Raw genomic sequence first — 25,357 nt, forward strand, 5'->3', positions numbered from 1 at the left:
TTACAAGGAAATAGGACATGTCAAAGTATTTACAAGAGTAGACCAGTTTAAAATAAGCTAATTCGTATACACATATATTTACAGACTTTTAGTTAGACACAACCATTAGATTTTACAAATAACTTATTAAATAATGCAATGCCACACAATTCACTCAAATCTCACTATCACTCACTGCAAGCATTATACACACATTGTTTCTTAACACTTCACTCACTACACAAAAACACTCACTGGTGACCTCTGTGCCATTTTCTGTACCGCAACTTCCCATTTGCTATCCTGAAAAACTGAGTCAGCATCCCTCCATAATGAGTGAGATGTTGAGTTCTGAAAGAGGTGTTAGTATTATGCTGTGCATAGGTTGGGGTTAGTATTTCTAGAAAGGAAAAAAAAACATAAAGTTAAGGTCTTATATGGAATGTTGGATGTTTTATAATCATTATTATTGGTATTTATTTGTATGACTTTTTTTTATCAAACCCCTGCTCTTTTTTATCTACGTAATCCTGCAGTGTATAAAATGTATTGCATAACAGGTACTTTTTAGCTGCCTTTTTAAGTACATGTATTTTTGCAATTTCTTTAATCTCTTTTGGTAATTCATTGTACAGTTTTATTCCTTGGTAGAAAAAACTGTTTTGAGTTTTATGTTTATTTTTTCTTGGTAAATGTAAGTTGAGTCTATCTCTTGTTTCATGGTCATGGACAGAGCTGTTTGTGCAACGTTATTTTTGATGTGTATAACTGACCGGTAAATGTATTCACATGGAGCAGTTAAAATCCCCAGTGTTTTAAACATATCTTTACAATGACCTCGACTAGTATTTTTGGTTATTATTCTTATGGCTCTTTTCTGGAGTTTGAAAACTGTGTTCATATTTTGTGCATTTGTTCCCCCAAAAAAGAATGTCATAGCTAATAACTGAGTGTACATATGAATAATATGTAACTAAAAGACACTGCATGTTACATACTGATGATAGGATTCTAAGGGCATAACATGCTGATGAATTCTGTTTGCAAGTACCTTTGTGTGTTCACACCACTTCAACTGAGAATCAATATTCATTCCTAGAAATTTTGCATTTGTTACACAGTCTATAGAGGTACCATCTACATTTAATTTAACATTGTCATTTTTCCTCTTCAAACTGAAATTCATGGCATTTGTTTTCTTTATGTTCAATGTCACTTTATTGCTTATTGACCAAACAAACTTCCTTGAGAGTTTCATTTGCTTTTTTGGCAAGGAGTTCTCTTGTTTTCTCAGTGACTATAATATTGCTGTCATCAGCGAAGAGAATTTTTTCACCATGAGTAACGCTAGTGGGAAAGTCATTGATGTATATCAGGAATAGTGTTGGTCCTAATATGCTACCTTGCGGAATGCCTATATTAATGTAGTTTGGTTCTGATAAGTGTTTTACTAAATGTTTAGATCTATTTGAAGTATGTGTTCTCTCTACTCTTTGTACTCTATCTGCTAGGTATGATCGACACCAGTCATTAGCCACCCCTCTTATTCCTAATGCTTCCAATTTAATAGAATCTTGTAGTCGACTGTATCAAACGCCTTAGAAAGATCCAAAAACTTGCCTGTGACACACTCATCTTTATCAAGAGAATCAAGAACAACTTTTGTGTATTCTACTATGGCTGACTCCGTATTTTTGCCACTTTGGAAATGAAACTGTGATTCGCTTAAAAGATTGTATTTATTCAGGTAATTCATTAATCTGTCTTTCATAATTGTTTCTATTATTTTGGAGAATGCTGACAGCAGGGAAGTGGGCCGGTAATTTTCTATATCTTCTGCATCACGTTTCTTAAGCACAGGTACAACTCTTGCCTGTTTTAACTGCTCTGGAAATGTCCCTGATGTGAAGGATTCATTTATTATATTTGTTAAGGGGCCTTGTATAATCCCTATGCATTGTTTCAGTACACACATTGGTACATCATCTAAGCCTACTGACTTTTTATTTTTGAGCAGTTTTATTGACCTCATTTTCTGTGGTTGGAAGTAACATCATTGTATTTAGTGCAACATTATTTATGGGTGTTATATTTGTTTTGGGGAATTTTTGCTGTAACTTCTCTGCAATACTTGAAAAATGCTCGTTTACATAGTTTGCTAAGTGTTGTGGATCATTTATTACCTTATCCCCCTCCCTTAGCAGTATGTTATTCTGCATTTGTTTGCCTCTTCCAGTTTCCTTTTTTATAACATTTTTATTTATTTTATTTTATTTATCCACGAAATCATGTTCATGATATGGGATACTAGTTACAGCAATGAATTGTTGAAGCATAATACTTTTTCTTACATTGACTATATGACAGAATACATAAAATACATATATACATTACAGTCATTCAAGACTGACATATTAGACTAAATTAAAGCTACATGCAACACAAATTGGTCTCCATAAATTCAGCAACAGAATAAAAACAATGCTGGAGCAATATACTGTTAACTTTCTCCCTGAAAGAGATTTTATTATTATTGACTGAGCAAGGTAATTTATTATAAAGTATGCTGCCTATGTGCCTCATACCATCATGGCATTTACTGAGTCTCTGATTATCTAGATGAATGTTGCTTACAACGCAGGTGTCATGATCATGAATGCCATTATTTGTTTTGAAGAGAGGAAGATTCTTACTGACAAATGAAACAGTCTCTAGGATGTATATACGTGGTACGGGTAATATTCCAAGTTCTTTAAAGATTGGTTTGGTAGGTGTGTGCAGTGGCAGTCTTAACATGACCTTGACAATTCGCTTTCGCATAATGAATATTTTCCTATTCCAGAATGGAATGCCATATGAGAGGACTGAGTTCACTAGTGCGAAGTATACAGTTTTAATGGTGGTCACATCACAGCTTTCGCTAAGAATTCTGAAGGCACAGCACAGGCTACTCAATTTACACAGTAGTTTCTCTCTGTGGATATTCCACTGCAGTGTGTTATCTATCCAGAGACCTAAGAATTTAGTCTCACTGACTTGTTCAATAACTTTCTTGTCCATAATTAGTGGTTCCATATGTGTTGTATGGTTGTTTGATAGGCAGAAGACCATATGAGTCGTTTTTTCCATATTAAATAGGAGTTTGTTCTCACAGAGCCAGTATAGGAGCCTTTCACTGCTGTCAACTAGGTCAGCTCTCACCCGGTGTTGAGAAATGTTGCAAGAGAGGAGGTTTGTATCATTGGCGAATAACACAGGTACTGTTGAGGGTAGGTGTTCTGGGAGGTCATTAATGAAGATAAGGAAGAGGAGGGGGCCTAAGGTTGAACCCTGTGAGGCTCCTGATGTGACTGAGTTGGGTTGTTTTGGGGGAAGAGACCAAACAGCAAGGTCATCGGTCTCATCGGATTAGGGAAGGAAGTCGGCCGTGCCCTTTGAAAGGAACCATCCCAGCATTTGCCTGGAGCGATTTAGGGAAATCACGGAAAACCTAAATCAGGATGGCCGGACGCGGGATTGAACCGTCGTCCTTCCGAATGCGAGTCCAGTGTGCTACCACTGCGCCACCTCGCTCGGTCTGATGTGACTGGTATTATACCTGAATGGGCTGTTCTTGTGTCATTTGTTGCTATTTCTACCAGCTGCCCTCTGTTTGATAGATATGACTGGAACCAGTCATTACAGGCTCCTCTTATACCATATGCATCCAGTTTGCATAGTAGTAGTGTATGGTTGACTAGATCAAATGCTTTTGTCAGATCAATAAAAAGTCCAGAAGCATAATGTTTTTCATTAAATGCTTCTATTATCTCATCAGTAAACGAAAAGAGAGCCTCACTGATTGATTTATTTTTACGAAAACCAAACTGCTGTGCTGTTAGTAGGGAGTTGTTTACAAGAAAGGACACTATATGGGTATATATAATTTTTACAATTATTTTGGACACAGTTGGGAGAAGGGATATGGGTCGGTAGTTGTTGACTTCATGTTTGTCCCCTTTCTTGTGTAACGGAACTATCTTGGAGGTTTTGAGAGTTTGAGGGAAAATGCCAGTATTCATTGAACAATTGATTATGTTGCAGAGTGGTTGTATTATTTCATTGGCAACATGTTTTATTACATAGGCAGGTAGACCATCAAGGCCAGATGAGAGGGAACTTTTCATATTCCTAATAGTTAGCAGAGCCTCTTTCAAAGTTGCAGGTATTAGAAAAATTGATTTGTCAGATCTGATACATTTTGGAGGATAGGATTTTGTTGGTGAAGAGCGACCAAATGTTAGGCTGTTTAGCTATTCCTGAAAAGTGTTTGTTAAATGTATCACAGGTATGTTTGATGTCCGTTATTTGTTGGCCATTGTGCTCAAGATATTCTGGTGTTTTTTGTTTAATGTCAGTTCGTAAAGTTTTTCTGACAATATCCCACGCTGCTTTACATTTGATATTAGACTCATTTATATATGCTTTATTTGCTAGTCATTTTGCTTCAGATATTACTTTACGAAGTATCTTCTTGTAATATTTGAAATAATTGTGGAAATTTGTATCATCTGTTTTAATGCTCTGCTCAGAGAGTGATCTCTTAGTCTTACATGATATTCTTATACCCTTCGTGATCCACCTGTTATCAGTTTTTCTTGCTGAACGTTGTACTTTGATTTGTTTTACTGGAAAGGCCATATTGAAATGATGACCCAATATGTCAAGGAATACTGAAGTTTTCTTATCTACACTATCTTCCTTGTAAGCAATGTCCCATGACTGAGACTGAAGTAGATTTTTAAACATTCTAATATTGCTAGGGTCCCAGACTGCTTTGTTTTTATTCTCTGCATTATATATTATTTTGTCATTAAATGACTTTTTTGCAGCAATCAGTACCTTCCTACAGATCTTTTTGTATCTATGATAGAAATTTAAGAATTCTGGATCATTGTGAAGCTTTTTCATGGAACTGAGGTGTTCAAGTGTTTGGGAGGACTTCTTAATACCTGCTGTTATCCATTTGTTTTTGTGAGATGTTGATACAGACATGCTTACTTTTGGAAATTCCTTTCCAAAGTTCAATTTAAACAATGTGGAGAATTTCATATTCACATTGGTTTCCTTATACACTTCATCCTAGCTTTGTTTTTCTAGTTCCTTTGAAAAATCTTTTATTTTGATTTCTGGTAGATGTTCGTAGGCTTGTAGTTTATGGAATGATTCGATGCCTGATTTTACTGTTGTTATTTGGCAGAGATGGTCTGATAGTCTGAGCTCTTTTACAGCTACATCACACTTTTCCCTGTCCATATTTGTGGCCACATGGTCAATTACTGATGCTGTCATTGTAGTGACTCTTCTTGCACTATTGACCGATAGGGACATGCCAAAACTTTGAAGGATGTTTATGAAGGTGCTGCTGGATTCATTTATGATATTAGTGTTGATGTTAATGCCCTCACACAGAATTATGTTGACCTTTGTACTTGAGACTTTATCTAGAACTCCTGTTAATTTATTGAAAAAAGTGTCCACACTACCACTGGTAGATCTATACACATACAAAATGATTAATTTCTTGGTGATATCAAACCCCGTTAATTGAATAGCTGATATTTCAAAGTGTTTGTCTTCACTTACTGTACTGAGGTCATGTCTTGATTTGAACTGTGTTCCTTTTCTGATATAAATGCATGATTCTCCACCCCTTGAAGTAGTTCTGCAGTATGAGTTTGCCCTTTCATACAATGATAATACTACATGTTGGGTTTCTGTGTGTCTACACCAGTGTTCAGTAATAGAAACTACTGTGCAGTTCAAAGATTGGAGCTCAACTTCTAATAGTTATATTTTATTTTTTATTGATTGCATGTTTTGATGGAGGATTGTTAAGTCTGTGAAATACCCCATGTTACTCTTTCCAATGGTTTGCTTTTCTTTGTGACATCTGGTATGTGTGATATTTGAAGTGTTAAAATCCGTCTTGTGAGTGATTGTTTCAGTATTTTTTAAACTCCTGGAGATACTCTTTAGGCAGGGGAACCTGTTGTCTGGATTTATCCTAAAAATACAGACACTGGAAAAGAAACTTAACATGATTCTTTGGAATGGAAAACAGACTGGTGGCATCTTTGAGAAGTAGCAGAATCCCTAAGACTGGAGACTTTTCATTGACTCCTCTAAGTTTAGCTTGAAAGCTGTTTTACTTCACAACGGAAGCACACTGTTGTCTGTTCCTGTAGGTCACACTGTACATATGAAGAAGAGTTATGAAAATGTAGAACTGCCACTTGAAAAATTAAATTATAAAGTCTAACAATTGCAGATATGTGGATATCTGAAGATTGTTGCTATCATACTCAGAATGCAGTCAGGATACGCCAAGTATTGGTGCTTCGTTTGTGAGTGTGACAGTCACAACACGAACTGACACAACATACATTAAATCTGGCCTGAAAAGAATATGATGGAACCTGGCAAGAAGAATATACAGTACTCTCCCTTAGGTCCCCATGATAAAATCTTACTGCCACCTTTACACATAAAGCTAGGACTTATGAAGAATTTAGTGAAAGCAATGAATCAAGAAGAAAAAGAAGCATTCAAGTATTTAAATACAAAATCCCTACATCCCAGTGATGCTAAGATCACAGAGGAAATCTTCATTGCACCACAAATTCAAGAACTGTTTAAGGATGGAAAATCTAATAGGGTCATTGAAGAAAAAGAGTAAACAATTTGGGAGGCCATGAAAAATGTTGTTCGCAGTTTCTCGGGAAATGAAAGAGCTGAAAATTAGAATCCAGCTGATAATGAACTGCTAAGAACATACCACGAACTAGGTTGTAATACGTCACTTCAAGATCCACTCTTTGGACTCACATCTCAACTTCTATCCAAGCAAATGTGGTGCTGTGAGTGACGAGCATGGAGAGCACTTATATCAGTAAATGTCACTGGTGGAAAGAAGGTATCAGGGCAAGTGGATGCTTGCAGACTTGTTGTTAGAATGTCATGACAGATGGGTTGAGTTGGGTTGTTTGGGGAAGGAGACCAGACAGCGAGGTCATCGGTCTTATCGGATTAGGGAAGGATGGGGAAGGAAGTCGGCCGTGCCCTTTCAAATGAACCATCCCGGCATTTGCCTGGAGCGATTTAGGGAAATCACGGAAAACCTAAATGAGGATGTCCGGACGCGGGATTGAACTGTCGTCCTCCCGAATGAGAGTCCAGTGTCTAACCACTGCGCCACCTCACTCAGTGTCATGACAGATGCCACAGAAGTAGATTACAAACAAAAAAACAGAAATGCTCAAGTAAATAACTAGACAGCTAAGAGACCAAAGGGAGAACTTCCATGTATAAAAACCAAGAGCTAACAAATCATCTCTAGTGTAATATTCTTGTTCTCTGGTCTCAATTAAATTGGAATTGACTATTTTTGTAAAGGACAGAGACAACTTTAATTATTTTGTAGACCAGTGATAATCTGTTAATAATTATTGTCCATTTTCTTAAAATACACGAAGAATGTTTTATGTAGCAACAAATCTGTGCACTTTTCATTTATAATGGAACTCTAGCTAACTTTCTATATAGTTTTAGCGCAAGCTCATCAACACTGAAGGCTTTTGAAAATGTTATCTTAGTAATGATTAGTGTCTTTGAAGCAAAGTGCCTGTGATTCCATGAAAGCATTTGATTCTATAAGCCATCAAATGCTCACAGATAAGCAGTGGTACTACAGCACTCAACATATAGACCTTTCACTTATAGAATTGTATCCCTGTGATAGAAAGCACAAAGTAAACTTTAACATTAAGTGCTCAGAAATTCAAAATGTCTCATGAACAATCAATTATTCACAAAATTATTTAATTGTATAGATAAAAAAAATCTACTCACCAAGTGACAGCAGAACACACATATAAAAGACAGTTGTAATTGGCAAGCTTTCAAAGCTAGTGGCTCCTTCAGGCAGAAGGGTTGAAGGGGAAGAAAGAGGGGTGAAGGAAAAGGACTGGATTTCAGGAAAGTCACCCACAACCATGGAGATGCTGAGTCGCAGGCAGTCACAACAAAAAGACTGCTAAACAAGTAAGCTTTCAGCGAAAAGGCCTTCTTATTACGTAGCACATAGCACACACACACACACACACACACACACACACACACACACACACACACACACACAAGACCGCAGTTTCTGGCGGCTGAGGCCAGCAGACAGTGGGCTTTGTGTGTGTGTGTGTGTGTGTGTGTGTGTGTGTGTGTCCATTGTTTGATTTCATGTAATTGAGAAATTCATGGGTTACAGAAAGGAAGACTTTATATTTTGACTCCTACTGTCTGTAAATGGATGCATTTATTGTTATCTTTACTACTGAATTTTATAGTTATCTAATTTAAATTGAGTATTGTCTTCACTGATGTGTTTCCTCTTATCTAATACACATTGTTTTCCTTAGTACTGAGTATGATTGTAGTCCACTCAGAACCTTCCATTATTGTATTTACTTTGTATGAACTATGGGAACGTTAACAGCACGTACAGTGCCGAAGATGGAAGAATATATTAAAACTGAATGTTCTTGGCAGATTAAAATTATGTGACAGAGAATCAGGGTGAAACTTTTCCTTTCGCAGACAAATTTCATCATTCCTGTCTGCAATTTTTCACTTGTTGTGTCCAAGGAAAACAGTTCTTTAGATGTTATCATTGTTGGAACAAAAATTACTTAAAATAAAACGTATTTTCGCAATAATTGGACAGTATGGAAAAAGGAAAAGAAAGGTTTGAATCAGTATTGTATATTCCTGTAGTGACATAAATAATGAATCTTGCCAGACAGCAGCATACTCGGACACAAAAAAGGCAATACAAATGCTATCTGTCGGAACCACCTGTTCCTTCATTTGGGAAAAATCAAGACATGGTAATGAGATAATCAAGGATTGAGTAGTAAAGTCACTAAGGACTCTTGCTCAAGAGAGATACATAAGGGATTGAACAATGTAGGGAAAGATAGATTGCTACTTACCGTAAAGATGACACATTAACTTGTGACAGGCACAGTTAAAAGACACTTGTCCAAAGCTTTCAGCCACAGCCTTCCTCAGAAAAAGAGAAAGACGTCATTCATACACACAAACAAGCACCTCTCACGTACACATGACCAGCAGCTTGGGCCAGAATGCAACTATCACGTATGATGAAAGTAGCAATCTGGAGGGGCGGGAAGAGGAAGGTATAGTAGTGAATTTGTGTGGAGGGTTAGAATGCCAACAGGCACAGTATCAGGAGGTTGTGGGAGTGGGGATAGGTGGGTGGATGCATCTGCAGAGGATGGTAAACAAAGAGGGTGGGAGAAAAGAATGGGGACCAGGTTACGGGACAGAGGGGGTGGTAACTGCGCAGTTCAGAAAAGCTAGTGGTGGAGGGAAGGATCCAGATGGCTTGGGTAGTGAAACAGCCACTGAAATCAAGAATGTTATGTTCAGCAGCATGTTGTGACACAGATTGGTCTACTTTGCCATTAGCCATAGTTTGTTCGTGGCCATTCATCTTGGTGAACAGCTGGTTGGTAGTCATACCAAATATAAAAAAGCTGTGCAATGATTGTTGCAGAGCTGGTAAGCGATGTTGCTGCTTTCACACGTGGCCTGGCCCCTAGCATGTAGCCCCTTCCATATAGCTGCTTCCATCCCATGTGACAGCTGCATTCTGGCACAAGCTGTCAGAGTTGGCTTTCCATTGTTTGACGTAAGAAATTGACAATGAAATGCTAGTAAGATGAGATCTGAAAATGACGATGATGATAACTGACATGATTTTCTTCCTGCTCCAGTTTATGTATCTGTAAACACTTTAAAGGTTGTCTTTGCCTTACAGTAAAAAATTTAATATAAAACGAAAGGAGGATAGTGATACAATACTCATGGAATAATAGTTTAAGTGAGTTACATCACAGTCATACAACAGAATTCAGCTGGCAAACAGATTTAATGCTCTGCAAACCATCTTCCCTTAATGGATGGGCAATTTTGATGATGACGATGATGATGATAACACAACAACCAGTTCCCGAGCAGATAAAATCTCCGGCCCAGCCGGGAATCAAACTTGGGCCTCCGCACTGCAGTCAGCCGTTCTGACCACTCACTATGAAGACAGACAATAACTGAAAATGAAGTCTGAATTATAAAACTATTGTTCTCAATACATAATCTTTATTGTTGGCAACATCAAAAGTTTCAGTGAGACTCTATGCTTATGCTCATGATTTCAATTGCTTCGTTTCCAAAACACACACAGTACAACAAAAAACTATCAAAATATATTTACACAGTAAAAATAATTTAAGACTCAAAAATTTAGAATCAACAATGTAAATATTACAAAATAGTTTTTAATTATTTTCACAGCACCACATGATTAGACAAGGCCAAATACATTTCTGTAGCTAAGTTAACGACCTGAATCTGTTTATAACATTCAAGACTAGATTGATACTCCTCAACAAAGAAAATTAAGTTTCTTCTTCTACCTCCTCTTTCACTTCAATGTTCAGCCCATCTAAGACAGATTCGGCTTCTTCTCTGAGTGTTTCTGCTTTCTGTATCAGCAACATCTGCAGGTAAACAAGATAAACACATATGATATTTTTGAAATGGCTTATACATGGCTGCAAAAACAAAGGCATTTTATTATTAACAGCGCTCTGAAATTAAGAAATTACAGAATGATCTGCTGCAATGAGCACAGTTCCTGAGAGGGTAACAATGATTTTACTGCAGTTAAACACTGTAGGGTTGTAAAATAAAACATGAAAAGTAGTATTATTAACCACACCTCACATCAATCAAATATTTCACATTATTCGAGACAAAATGTGGGTTATACTTCTGATTAAAAATTGCTTTGTGATTGAAATAATGCAGTGGTGAAGTGTGCAGCCAGCCACACTAGGCAATGCTCTGCAAGTACCTACAAAACTGGCAACACAGTCAGCACATGGTGCTCAAGAAAGAAGTACGATTAGCTGGTGGCTGGCCCCTACTGCTTGACTAGCTGAAACATGTATCACAAAGTAATTTTGATAAGAGTATAGTGGATAGGTATTGAATTGAAAATCTGAAGATCTAAGATTCAATTCTGTTGTTCACATTAGCTTATTTCTGTCGGTTATTGTTTCTTTCATCTTTGGCAATCATTTGTATATGTGAAAACTGTTAGGTTCAACAAGGTTCAGAATACATATTAAAACTATAGATCCTTCACTAGTGGTTGGGTAAGTCAGTTCAAATGCTAAAGGGAAGCAAGGGCATATATATAACATAAAATTGTTTACTGTATCGTTTAAATCTGAGAAGAACCAGTGATTACAGTGAAAAAAATTGGAAATACAGGATTTCAAAAAGTGACAACTATTATGGAAAAGTTTCTTTTTGTTGCAAGCTTAATTGTTGCTTAATTGTGGAATAAATGGGTTACTCGTTAAACAACAGCATGTTCACTGTCACCTATTATATTGGATGGCCTAATTATGCCAACACTCAGAATGTCTTTTCAGAAATATAGGATAAGATACACAAAACAAATCCATCCCAAACCATGTGTATGATAAGTTCCAGAAAACTGGAATGTGACAGACAAAAAAAAATTACTGACGTGTAAGTGTCATATTCTTTGAGTCGAATGAAGTCTGTGCTCACACAACATGCACAAGTGTTTGAATACGAATTCATAACATTTCATTCTGTTTGTGAATTGTTATCTGAAGAGAATAGAAAATATGTAGTGTTCTCGCAATGAATATGGCATATATAATGCTAGATGGTGAAGAGTTAGTTCTATGGTGGTTTTGGTCTGCAGAGGCATGATTCCACCTTGATTGATATGTAAATGTCCAGAATTCACTCATTTGGGCTTCAGAAAATGCATGTCATCTGTACAAGTCCACTTCGTAGGCACAAGAAGTTGTTTGTTTATGGTGCAGTGTCACGAAGATGTCTTATTCACATTATTTCAGGGCACAGTGAACAGTGAGGGCTCAATATATATGATACAATGGTCTGTAAACATCAAAACTACCGAGCAGCTAAGGACATGTTTCAACTACATCTACACACATAATACACAAGCTACCATACAGTGCATGATGTAGGATACCTTGTGCCACTAGTAGCCATTCCCCTTCCTGTCCAACTCACAAATGGTTTGAGGGAAAAATGACTTGCCTATATGCCTTTGTACATGCCCTAATTTCTCTTTATCTTGTCTTCACAGTCCTTATGCAAAATGTATGTTGGTGGCTATAGAATTATTTTGCAGTCAGCAACAAATGCCAATAGTCTATATCCTCTCAATAAAGTTTTGAAAAACAATGTTGCCTTCCCTCCAGGGATTCCCACTTGAGTTTATATGGTATCTCCATAATAATTGCATGTTGACTGAAATCTAGCAGCATGCCTCTGAATTGCTACAATGTCTTCCTTTAATCTGACCTGGTGGGTATTCCACACACTAGATCAGTGCACAAGAATGAGTTGTGTTAGCGTTCTACCTTACATTCTCATTCTATTTCATATCCCTTTGTAATGTTACACCTAGATATTTAGCCAACCTGACTGTATCAAGTGGCACACAACCAATATTGTATCCCAATGTCACAGTGTTGTTTTTCCAACTCATCTGCATTAACTTACATTTTTCTACATTTAGAGTGAACTTCCATCCATCACACTACACAGAAATTCAAAGTTATTTTGTATCCTCACAGTCACCCGATGATGACACTTTCCCATACACTACAGCATCATTAGCAAACAGTTACAGATTGCTGCTCGCTATATCTGCCAGATTATACACATGGTGAGCCATTTTAATCCATAATCAGGAATCACTTGGGATAGAGATGAGATACAGCAAAATGTTTTAGATAAAAGTTGTGGGTGGTAAAGAGGGTCACACATTGCTACTAATGGTTGTGACCTTTAATGCTATTTGGAGTTTAAAGTGAATTTTTAAAATGGAAGTCCTGCTATTTGATTCAAGATTCAAAAAGAATGGCAAATTTTGTAAATAAAATGATTACATTATTCAAGGTCATGGCAAGGTTTAATGTTGGTCAAATAAGCAAATATGTTTTTAGTCCTAGTGGGGATTAAATTTGAACAGAGAAAGGATACAGCAAAATACAATGTTAGATACAAGTTGTAAGGGGCATAGGGGGCCCAAATATTATTACCAATAATCATGATCTTAATCGTAATTATCGAAGCTCATTCAAACCTTGGGCTTTGTTTTGTGGAAACCCCTATTTATGATGTCAGATCTGGAAAGAACGAAGTTTTAATTGACATGTTTACTGACAAAAATAAATACATCACAACATATAAATGTTATTTTGATATTTGCAAGACGGAACAAACATAAATAAAATATAGATCACTGACTTGCAACTCATTGAGTGAGTCCCTTCACCTTTAATTCCTCGGGACGCATGATTTAGAGTCCTTTGTACCTGGAAATTAAGCACTGAGCATGCGCTCAAAGTGACATTGTGCTCAAAGTGACATTGGGCTCAAAGTGACAACCATTTGCTGTATCCCTCCTCTGTTCTGAGTTAATCCCTATTAGAACTAAAAACATATTTACTTCTTTGACCTTCACTGAACCTTGCCATGACCTTGAATAATGTGTCATTTTATAAGTAAAATTTTCCACTCTTTTCAAATCTTAAATTAGGGTTGCTAAAAAAAAAAAAAAAAAAAAACACAAAAAACCCACCAACAACAACACTTTTTAATGCGTGACCCTCTCGCAACTTTTATCTCAAACAGTTTGCTGTATCTCACTTCTGTTCCTAGTTATGTCCCATTGTGGATTAAAATGGTCCACCCTGTGATGAATACTTGCCATCCAGGACATCATACTGTGTTTAATTATTTAAGAAGTCTTCAAGCCACTCGCATATATGGGAACCTACTCAATACGCTCAGACCTTTGTTAACAGTTTGCAGTGACAAACTGTGTCAAATAATTTCTGGAAATCTAGGCATACAGGATCTGCCTGTTGTCCTTCATCCAGGTTTCACATGAGTTATGCTTTCTAAATGTCTGCTGATTTATGGACAGAAGCTTTTCTGTCTCAAGGAACTTTATTATGCCTGGACTTAGAATACATTCAAGAAATCTGCAGCAATACAATATTAACAGTATTGGTCTGAAATTTTGTAGGTCTGTTCTTTTCCCCTACACATACAAAAGAGTCACCTATGTTATTTTCCAGTCACTTGGGACTTTGCACTGGGCAAGAGACTCGCGATAAATACATGTTAAGTAAGGGGCCGATGCTGTAGGGTACTTGGTGTAAAATTGAACTTTAATTTTAGCTGTAGCTTATGGTGCAGTGGTTAGTGTCACTGCCTCTACATCACAGGGTCCCAAGTTTGACTCCTGGACAAGCCTGAGATTTTCTTCATTTAAGGACTGGGTGTTTGTGTTGTCCTCATCATTTCATCTCATCTTCATCTTCACTGATGCACAAGTCGCCTAAGTGTTCCTCCTTTCCATTGACAGTGTAGCGTGTCAAAAACTGAAGTGCACTGCCCATCCATTGTTTTTTGTGTTGTTTAGTAAGAATTTTGGGTACCCAATGTGAGCAAAGTTTTTGAAATTTAAGTTTTTCAGTAACAATTTCATGAATTAGTGAGTGTGAGATTTGTGGAACTTCCATAGCAAGGGCACTAAGTGTAAACTTAGGATTGTTCTTAATCTTCAATTGTGTGAACCAGTTCATCAGTAACCACAGAAGGGCGTCCACTTCGTTCTTCATTTTGCAATTGATGATGTCCTTCATTGAACAGTCTGACCCATCTGCTAACCATTGAATCATTCATAGCATTTTGTCCGTAAACCTCACAGATTTGCCAATGAATTTCTTTTGGTTTAACTTTCTTTGCATTTAGGAAACAAATCACAGATCTGATTTCACACATGTCAGCATTTTCAATTATAAAGAAGCACTACAAAGCACACGTCGTCAGCAGCGATCTGAAAATGGCGTACATGTCTTCTCCTTGAGTCAGAGTAACTGCCGCGCATGCTCAGAACTGCGACTGTAGCGCTGCCACAAATAGAAATAGAAACGGAACTTACTTTGTGGAAGACCCTCGTATGTTGTGATGCACTGACTAGGAGACAGAGTCATTGGGGTCATGAAATTGCTACCATTCCATTTCTCTGAATAATTGAATGGACTACTACTGCTTCTACTACTAATTCTACCACACCATAAACTAATGTGAGCGGTGTGCATCAGTTAGTACAGCACTATTCACCTTTTAGTATGTAACTATGATGCAGCTGAGATTATTAAATCCATTTCTGGTGGAAGTATTATTGTCACAACGGCATCCTACTACTGACAAAATGAGGAAAGTCTGTTGGTATTAGTGCGTAACTTAGGACTGCAATATCACAATCAAGTGGCACGTAGGAAACAACACTTCACCTAAAAATTAACTTTCCATCACAAAGTATTCATTTAATTTCTTACAAATTTCTTGTGCTTGCATTTATGAATTCACTCAGTGCGATGTACAAATTCTCACCTTTGCTGCTGAAACAATCTGTTTAGCTACCCGTGTTGGCAAATGGTCAACCATACGAACAAGCTGTTTTGGATCAGCATTTGCAACATCAGTTATGGTTTTAAAACCAGCATTGTACAATTGTTTTGCTCGACCCTGCAAAAGAATGGATGTGTACAATTTCACATCAACTTACACACAAAAGCAATGGAATACAAATTATGTTATATGGCTGTGTAATTGAAGGAAAAAAAAGTTTATAGTATCAGAATTATGCTGGGAAGTTGTCGGGGTGTCTAGGCATATGGTTATGTACCGTATTTACTCGAATCTAAGCCGCACTTTTTTTCCTGTTTTTGTAATCCAAAAAACCGCCTGCGGCTTAGAATCGAGTGCAAAGCAAGCGGAAGTTCTGAAAAACGTTAGTAGGTGCCGCCACAACTAACTTCTGCCATCGAATATATGTAGCATGCTTTGTAGACACAAAGATAAATACTGGCGCCAAAACCTCTGCGTCAATAAATAAATTAAAAAAAAAAAGGTGGAAGACGAGCTTTTTTTCTCCGTCCCGAGTTTCGACCATTTTCATACATTATCCAACGAAGAAAATACAAATTCCGTATTGTTCATCTTCGAATGTAGCAGAATTTCAATGTACTACGAAAATACGACTGGCAAGACTGTTTGGGATGTTTGTCAATATGGCCAACTCTACGTTCTGAATTTTTTCCTACCTGTGAGAAGAGATGGTTGCTAATAGGAACCTGATGAAATGTGAATCACATGCACTATTCTCTTCACCATAAGAATAATACGAATATAAACATTTTGCCATGTATTCTTTCGTGTTTGCTGCTATCTCATTTAAATCCTGTCTGCCTAATAAACTACGAAACTAGAGCGAGACAACAGCAAACGCGGAAGAATATACGTATCGTGTCATGTTTATATTCGTATTATTTTTATGCCTAATAGTGATACAGTCAAAAATGAAGCACGGCAACTGACTAGATTTTTAAATCTAAGATGACTAATTTCTGTGCAGAATTTGATGTACTAAAGAAGCGGCCGCAAAGATTTTCAAACGGAGAAAAATTTTCGCTTAACTCTCGTTCAGAACATGTTCTATCATACGCAGTCTATTATTTGGTTCTTGTTGATCATTATCAAAGAAAGCAGCAGTATAAGCAACAACAAATAGCAGTCTCTTGCCACTGTTTCGCTAATGAGACGATTCCTCTGGTTTTTTTTTTTAATTGTAAGCGGCGGTAGCGCGCACAAAAGCAAGCCATGCTGCGAGCGGCGACAGGCCGTAAACACGCACTATCAGAATGCGACAAACAGTGCATGACACAGTACAGTAATGCATTTTCAGCTTACAGTGGCGTAAACACCTATAACAAAGAAAACGGCACTTATCAGATCAAAGCAAAATAAGCAATCGATTCAAACCAGACGAAGCACGTGAAAAAGGAAGGGTACCCGTATAAATACTGACGGAGCGCCTGACGCATAGCAATGGCTACCTGGTAAAGCTTAACTGCTAAGCTTACGACTCGAACCAAACTACTGTAGCTGTATCGTCATTCATTCGACCTGAATTGTGTCTCATATTACAATGGACCAACTATGTTTCGATTTGGAGGTGCGGCCTAAAACTTTTCTCTCCCCTTGAATTTCGAGTCTCAAATTTCAGGTGCGGCTTAGATTCGGGAAATTTTTTTTTTTCCTTTATTTCGAGTCTCATTTTTCAGGTGCGGCTTAGATTCGAGTGCGGCTTAGATTCGAGTAAATACGGTAATTAACAATTTGGTATAGGTACAATACAGCCAAAATATTACAATTAGAGGTACACGAAATTAGCAAATAAACTTACAAAATTTAGCATTTTGAAATTTTAATTTAGCATTTATATTTTGTGATGTCTTTATCCATTTAAATGACCCATAGACATAAGTTTGACTTTTTCTTTTTAACTATTCACAGTTTTCTTATACAGAGGAAATTGATTATTTATATAACATAGCACCATTGTGTTAGTTGTCATTCAAATTAACACAATTTTAGGCCTATGTACAAATGTTGATCTATTGAATGCAATCGCTGAAGTTGCAATCAAATGTCTGGCTTCATTGATCACCTTCTGTCACTTACGTCTAAATTCTATGCTGAGAAATACATCTCCGCATCCACACTACTGACAGGAACCCAAATTGCAGATAAAGCAGCCCTTCCATTTCAGCATATTTATGCTTTTTACAGAGTAGAAATTGCATTATATCATGCTTCCCATCACATCTCCAGCACTTAACAAGGTGCTGATGTAATGACAAAGTTGCTTAATTTTTTTTTTTTTCTTTTGCTATATTAACAATAGCACTTTCATTCAAATATGGCTATGCACCACAAACTGCCAGGCTGAAGAGCTTGCCAATGGTTTTGCAAAAAAATATTAGCTGGGCCTGATGTGTGTTTATGGATTGCTACTCATCGTAAAGACGGCACGTTGAGTCGCAGACAGGCACAACTAAAAAATACTTACACTCTAGCTTCTGGCCAAAGTCTTCTTCAGTACAAACACACACACACACACACACACACACACACACACACACACACACACACAAGCAAGCACAACTCACACAAACATTATCAAATCTCCGACAACTTGGACTGGAATGCTGGCCTGAACTGCCAGAGATGGTGGCCACATGTGCATGGGCTGTGCTCTTTTGTCATCTTAATATAGTGATTTTACATATAATTGTGGCTATATTAAAAGCAGGACAAGTTGAGCATCTGTATATTCAGATATCTTAGCACTTAAGTAAAGCATCTGTATATTCAGGTCTCTTAGCACTTAAGTAATAAACTTCACTGAAATTTTGCTGAAATATACCAATTTCACATTTAAGACCATTTGAAGTTGACCAAAAATATGGTGTTGTAGCATATGTGACTTTCATGTAGCTCTAACTATAATTTAATCTGTATGTAGCTCCTGAATTATAGCTTAGAGAGCGAAAATGGAATGTGCTAAGAATGAGATGTCAGTCGTCTCTAGTGCATTTAGTAGTTAGTGTGTTTTGAACATAGTCAACAAATCACCTTCCAACTTCTGATGAATGTGGTATAAGGAGCCATGAAGCAAAGAAAGAAAAATGAGGAGAGGTAATATATGAGTTGCCAAAAACAAAGTGTACTAATGCATTATAATTAAGGTTTAAGATTTTCCATGATGATTTCGTAACTTTATGAATCACATACATACCTATTATAGCTACCACTATACACATATTGCAAATTGTGCATGATGATTATGGAAGACATATCTGATACAAAGAACACCAGTTAGAATTTTTTTACACATATTATTTCTGAATATTTTTAAATTTAAATTACAAAATGTGAATACTTCATTTACCTGGGAGCTGCATAGACAAAACTGTAAATAATAAGACATCAGGATCAAGAAGTGACAACATCAAGATGATGTCAACTTAGAAGATTATCTTAATCCACTGTTGAACACAGTGTATGTACTGCAGTGATTAGTTTTGGTAAATTCTATTATCAGAAACAAACTTGTAAAATTGCATAAAATAAATAAATTAACAGATATATGATGAAATTATAACACAACAAAAATAGAAATAGAAAGTGGATGTGGGGATTCCTTTACCTGGTGAAAATGAGGATTTTGAGGAAACAATACTATTCAAAGAATATACATATACATATCAGCAGAAAACATGGTAGAAAACACATCACAACATTTTCCAGAAGTAGTACTTACAAGTTGCTCACATTAATAACAAGCACTCTTCAAGAATTTAACACTAACAATGGATGTGTATGATGTTGTTGTTGTTGTGGTCTTCAGCCCTGAGACTGGTTTGATGCAGCTCTTCATGCTACTCTATCCTGTGCAAGCTTCTTCATCTCCCAGTACCTACTGCAACCTACATCCGTCTGTATCTGTTTAGTGTATTCATCTCTCTTCTGTAGCACCACATTTCGAAAGCTTCTATTCTCTTCCTGTCCAAACTATTTATCGTCCATGTTTCACTTCCATACATGGCTACACTCCATACAAATACTCTCAGAAATAACTTCCTGACACTTAAATCAATACTGGATGTTAACAAATTTCTCTTCTTCAGAAACGCTTTCCTTGTCATTGTCAGTCTACATTTTATATCTTCTCTACTTCGACCATCAGCAGTTATTTTGCTCCCCAAATAGCAAAACTCCTTTACTACTTTAAGTGTCTCATTTCCTAATCTAATTCCCTTAGCATCACTCGACTTAATTCGACTACATTCCATTATCTTCGTTTTGCTTTATACCCTCCTTTCAAGACACTGTCCATTCCATTCAACTGCTCTTCCAAGTCCTTTGCTGTCTCTGACAGAATTACAATGTCATCAGCGAACCTCAAAGTTTTTATTGCTTCTCCATGGATTTTAATACCTACTCCGACTTTTCTTTTGTTTCCTTTACTACTTGCTCAATATACAGATTGAATAGCATCGGGGAGAGGCTACAACCCTTTCTCACTCCCTTCCCAACCACTGCTTCCCTTTCATGTCCCTCGACTCTTATAACTGCTATCTGGTTTCTGTACAAATTGTAAATAGCCTTTCGCTTCCTGTCTTTTACCCCTGCCACCTTCAGAATTTGAAAGAGAGTATTCCAGTCAACATTGTCAAAAGCTTTCTCTAAGCTAGAAATTCTAGAAACGTAGGTTTGCCTTTCCTTAATCTTTCTTCTAAGATAAGTTGTAGGGTCAGTATTGCCTCACGTGTTCCAACATTTCTACGGAATCCAAACCGATCTTCCCTGAGGTTGGCTTCTACCAGTTTTTCCACTCATCTGTAAAGAATTCGCGTTAGTATTTTGCAGCTGTGACTTATTAAACTGATTGTTTGGTAATTTTCACATCTGTCAACACCTGCTTTCTCTGGGATTGGAATTATTATATTCTTCTTGAAGTCTGAGGAAATTTCGCCTATCTCATACATCTTGCTCACCAGATGGTAGAGTTTTGTCAGGACTGGCTCTCCCAAGGCCGTCAGTAGTTCTAATGCAATGTTGTCTACTCCCGGGGCCTTGTTTCGACTCAGGTCTTTCAGTGCTCTGTCAAACTCTTCACACAGTATCATATCTCCCATTTCATCTTCACATATATCCTCTTCCATTTCCATAATATTGTCCTCAAGAATATCGCCCCTGACCCTCTATATACTCCTTCCATCTTTCTGCTTTCCCTTCTCTGCTTAGAACTGGGTTTCCATCTAAGCTCTTGATATTCATGCAAGTGGTTCTCTTTTCTCCAAAGGTCTCTTTAATTTTCCTGTAGGCAGTATCTATCTTACCCCTCGTGAGATAAGCCTCTACATCCTTACATTTGTCCTCTAGCCATCCCTGCTTAGCCATTTTGCACTTCCTGTCGATCTCATTTTTGAGACGTTTGTATTCCTTTTTGCCTGCTTCACTTACTGCATTTTTGTATTTTCTTCTTTCATCAATTAAATTCAGTATCTCTTCTGTTACCTAAGGATTTCTACGAGCCCTCATCTTTTTACCTACTTGATCCTCTGCTGCCTTCATTATTTCATTCTTCAAAGCTACCCATTCTTCTTCTACTCTATTTCTTTCCACCATTCCTGTCAATTTTTCCCTTATGCTCTCCCTGAAACTCTATACAACCTCTGAGTATGTATAACATAGTAAATAAAGATTACCTGTTGAGTTGCAGACAGAAAAAACAGTTACACATTATAGAGTTTGACCAAAGCCTTCTTCATCAAAGAAAACACACACTTATTCACACTAGCAAACACACTTCATGCACACATGACTGCTGCCATCAGCAACTCTGACCAGAATGCAACTGTCAGGTGAAAAATAATCTTGAGAAGGAGGCAGGGAAGGGGTAGGGATAGCAAGATATAGGTGGGTGAGGGGATGGGGGAGAACACTGTCTGGCAGGACATGCACTGACTAGAGACTGACAAGCGCAGCATAGGGAGGTGGCGTGTGCGTGTGTGTGTGGGGGGGAGGGGAGGAGGGGGGAGGAAGGCAATCGTAAAATGCGTTTTAGACAGGTACGTGCCGAGTAAAACTGTGAGGGACGGGAAAAACCCACCGTGGTACAACAACAAAGTTAGGAAACTACTGCGAAAGCAAAGAGAGCTTCACTCCACGTTTAAACGCAGCCAAAACCTCTCAGACAAACAGAAGCTAAACGATGTCAAAGTTAGCGTAAGGAGGGCTATGCGTGAAGCGTTCATTGAATTCGAAAGTAAAATTCTATGTACCGACTTGACAGAAAATCCTAGGAAGTTCTGGTCTTACGTTAAATCAGTAAGTGGCTCGAAACAGCATATCCAGACACTACGGGATGATGATGGCATTGAAACAGAGGATGACATGCGTAAAGCTGAAATACTAAACACCTTTTTCCAAAGCTGTTTCACAGAGGAAGACCGCACTGCAATTCCTTCTCTAAATCCTCGCACAAACGAAAAAATGGCTGACATCGAAATAAGTGTCCAAGGAATAGAAAAGCAACTGGAATCACTCAATAGAGGAAAGTCCACTGGACCTGACGGGATACCAATTCGATTCTACACAGAGTACGCGAAAGAACTCGCCCCCCTTCTAACAGCCGTGTACCGCAAGTCTCTAGAGGAACGGAGGGTTCCAAATGATTGGAAAAGAGCACAGATAGTCCCAGTCTTCAAGAAGGGTCGTCGAGCAGATGCGCAAAACTATAGACCTATATCTCTGACGTCGATCTCTTGTAGAATTTTAGAACATGGTTTTTGCTCGCGTATCATGTAATTTCTGGAAACCCAGAATCTACTATGTAGGAATCAACATGGATTCCGGAAACAGCGATCGTGTGAGACCCAACTCGCTTTATTTGTTCATGAGACCCAGAAAATATTAGATACGGGCTCCCAGGTAGATGCTATTTTTCTTGACTTCCGGAAGACGTTCCGATACAGTTCCGCACTGTCGCCTGATAAACAAAGTAAGAGCCTACGGAATATCAGACCAGCTGTGTGGCTGGATTGAAGAGTTTTTAGCAAACAGAACACAGCATGTTGTTATCAATGGAGAGACGTCTACAGATGTTAAAGTAACCTCTGGCGTGCCACAGGGGAGTGTTATGGGACCATTGCTTTTCACAATATATATAAATGACCTAGTAGATAGTGTCGGAAGTTCCATGCGGCTTTTCGCGGATGATGCTGTAGTATACAGAGAAGTTGCAGCATTAGAAAATTGTAGCGAAATGCAGGAAGACCTGCAGCGGATAGGCACTTGGTGCAGGGAGTGGCAACTGACCCTTAACATAGACAAATGTAATGTATTGCGAATACATAGAAAGAAGGATCCTTTATTGTATGATTATATGATAGCGGAACAAACACTGGTAGCAGTTACTTCTGTAAAATATCTGGGAGTATGCGTGCGGAACGATTTGAAGTGGAATGATCATATAAAATTAATTGTTGGTAAGGCGGGTACCAGGTTGAGATTCATTGGGAGAGTGCTTAGAAAATGTAGTCCATCAACAAAGGAGGTGGCTTACAAAACACTCGTTCGATCTATACTTGAGTATTGCTCATCAGTGTGGGATCCGTACCAGATCGGTCTGACGGAGGAGATAGAGAAGATCCAAAGAAGAGCGGCGCGTTTCGTCACAGGGTTGTTTGGTAACCGTGATAGCGTTACGGAGATGTTTAATAAACTCAAGTGGCAGACTCTGCAAGAGGGGCGCTCTGCATCGCGGTGTAGCTTGCTCGCCAGGTTTCGAGAGGGTGCGTTTCTGGATGAGGTATCGAATATATTGCTTCCCCCTACTTATACCTCCCGAGGAGATCACGAATGTAAAATTAGAGAGATTAGAGCGCGCACGGAGGCTTTCAGACAGTCGTTCTTCCCGCGAACCATACGCGACTGGAACAGGAAAGGGAGGTAATGACAGTGGCACGTAAAGTGCCCTCCGCCACACACCGTTGGGTGGCTTGCGGAGTATCAATGTAGATGTAGATGTAGATGAAGGGAACGGACGGGCGTGTACATTAGCAGAAGGTGGCAGGGAAAGGGAACGGATGGGCGGGCACAGTGGCAGTGGGTGGTGCGGAAAGGAAATGGCTGGGTGGGTATATTGGCAGAGGGTGACACGCATAGAGCATGAGGGAATGTCAAAATGGAGGGGGTATTAGGACAATGGAATGGAAACAATGGCTGCTTCACAACGTGGGCCATCTGGATCCTCCCTTCCACCACCAGCTTTTCTGAACTGTGCAGATAGGAGACATCCTTACAACACATTCTCTGCTGCAAAAATTAACCTGGCCTCAATCTAAGGTAACCTACTGTTCCTACACTCTCCAATCAACAGCTCCGGCCCCCTCATCCTATTGCCTCCACCTTTGTGTGCTGCCCTCTGCCAATGCACCCACCTGTCCTTTTCCCTTCCCTGCTCCTCTCCTTTTCTGTCCACCCCCACCTCCCGATGCCGAGCCTGGCGGTCTCTAGTCACTGCACACCCTGTCAGACATAACTCTTCTCTCCCACCACCCATATTCTGCCATCTCTCCCACCACCCCTACCCCGCCATCTCTCTCACCACCCCTACCCTGCCATCCCTCCCCCTTCCCCACATCACTCCAGATTGCTATTAAGGTTGACAGCTGCATTCCCATCAGACCTACCAGTGGTAGTGGTCATGTGTGCATGAGTTGTGCTTGCTTGCGTGAATGTGTGTGTGTTTTCTTTGTTAAAGAAGGCTTTGGCTGTATTTATCAAACAATGGAAAGTCCAAGTTGGAATATCAACAATGTTATGAAAAGGGTAGATAGCTACTCACCATAAAAGTGACATGTTAAAACTATTGGCTCTGATGTGAAAACAACTGTTAGTAAACAGCTGAGAGGTAATTGCAATAGTCCTCTACATTCTGGTGGGATTGGTAGACTATTAGGGCCCTCTTTTTTACCATTTTATTTTGTTTTCAAAATTAAAAAGCTGCAACTGTAGTAGGTAGTATAATTATTTAATAGTTGCTCTTTAGTAATAACTGCATTTAACTGATTTTCAGAAGCTGGTATTCCAATAAAACGGTGATGCAAATAAATTTCGGCAGAAAAATCAATCTATTGCATAATTACTCAAAATTAAATTGTCAAATAGACATAAACATTATTTTATCCTAAAAGGTTTTTATACCCGTCTGAAAATTCTTACATCATTAATGAAGCAGGTAGTGATTTACCACCATAACTCACCTTTGTTGTATTTTCTGTAACACATCACTTGCAGTAATTTAAGCAGCACTATTATCAAGAATAATGTTTACGAGATGTCCTACTTGGAACAATGGGTGTAATTTTCCTTTTCTATTGTATTTCAGTTCATGTATGTATTGCTATATTAAGGGTGCAAATTAAAGTAGAACTATTCACATAGCCAGCATACGAAAATACAAAGCCAAATACCATGTAGGGACTACATTTTATAAATTATTTTGTTTCTCCATCATTCATTCCATTCATTCAATTTCCACTTTCTTCATCTACAACTGCTTTTGCTAACCATCTTTTGGGATACATAGCTGCAATTCCTTAACCTTGGCATGTATGGAATCCCAGTAGAGTGTAATCCTGCTCCCTGGGGAGACGCTGACTGACTGATTAATAATCATTTTCTGTCACACAGTCTTAGTTCTCACTTATAAGGATTAAACATTACACTTTAGCAAACATTTATTAAAAAT

At 38.2% G+C, this 25,357-nt stretch overlaps 1 protein-coding gene across 2 annotated transcripts in view; it reads right to left on the bottom strand.

The window, feature by feature from the left end:
* Positions 1 to 10,184: 10,184 nt before the first annotated feature.
* Positions 10,185 to 25,357, bottom strand: part of LOC126412252 (helicase POLQ-like) — a 117,109-nt gene continuing 101,936 nt past the window's right edge. The window contains exons 13-14 of one of the 2 annotated variants that reach the window (XM_050081754.1): positions 15,583 to 15,717; positions 10,185 to 10,595 (exon numbers count right to left, since the gene is read on the bottom strand). In XM_050081754.1, coding sequence (XP_049937711.1) covers positions 10,494 to 10,595; positions 15,583 to 15,717 — 237 coding nt within the window. In that variant the 3' untranslated portion in view covers positions 10,185 to 10,493. The remainder of the gene's footprint in view (positions 10,596 to 15,582; positions 15,718 to 25,357) is intronic. The other variant, XM_050081755.1, reaches the window with a different exon arrangement.

Source organism: Schistocerca serialis, chromosome 7, assembly GCF_023864345.2.
Source record: "Schistocerca serialis cubense isolate TAMUIC-IGC-003099 chromosome 7, iqSchSeri2.2, whole genome shotgun sequence".
Lineage (NCBI taxonomy): Eukaryota > Metazoa > Arthropoda > Insecta > Orthoptera > Acrididae > Schistocerca > Schistocerca serialis.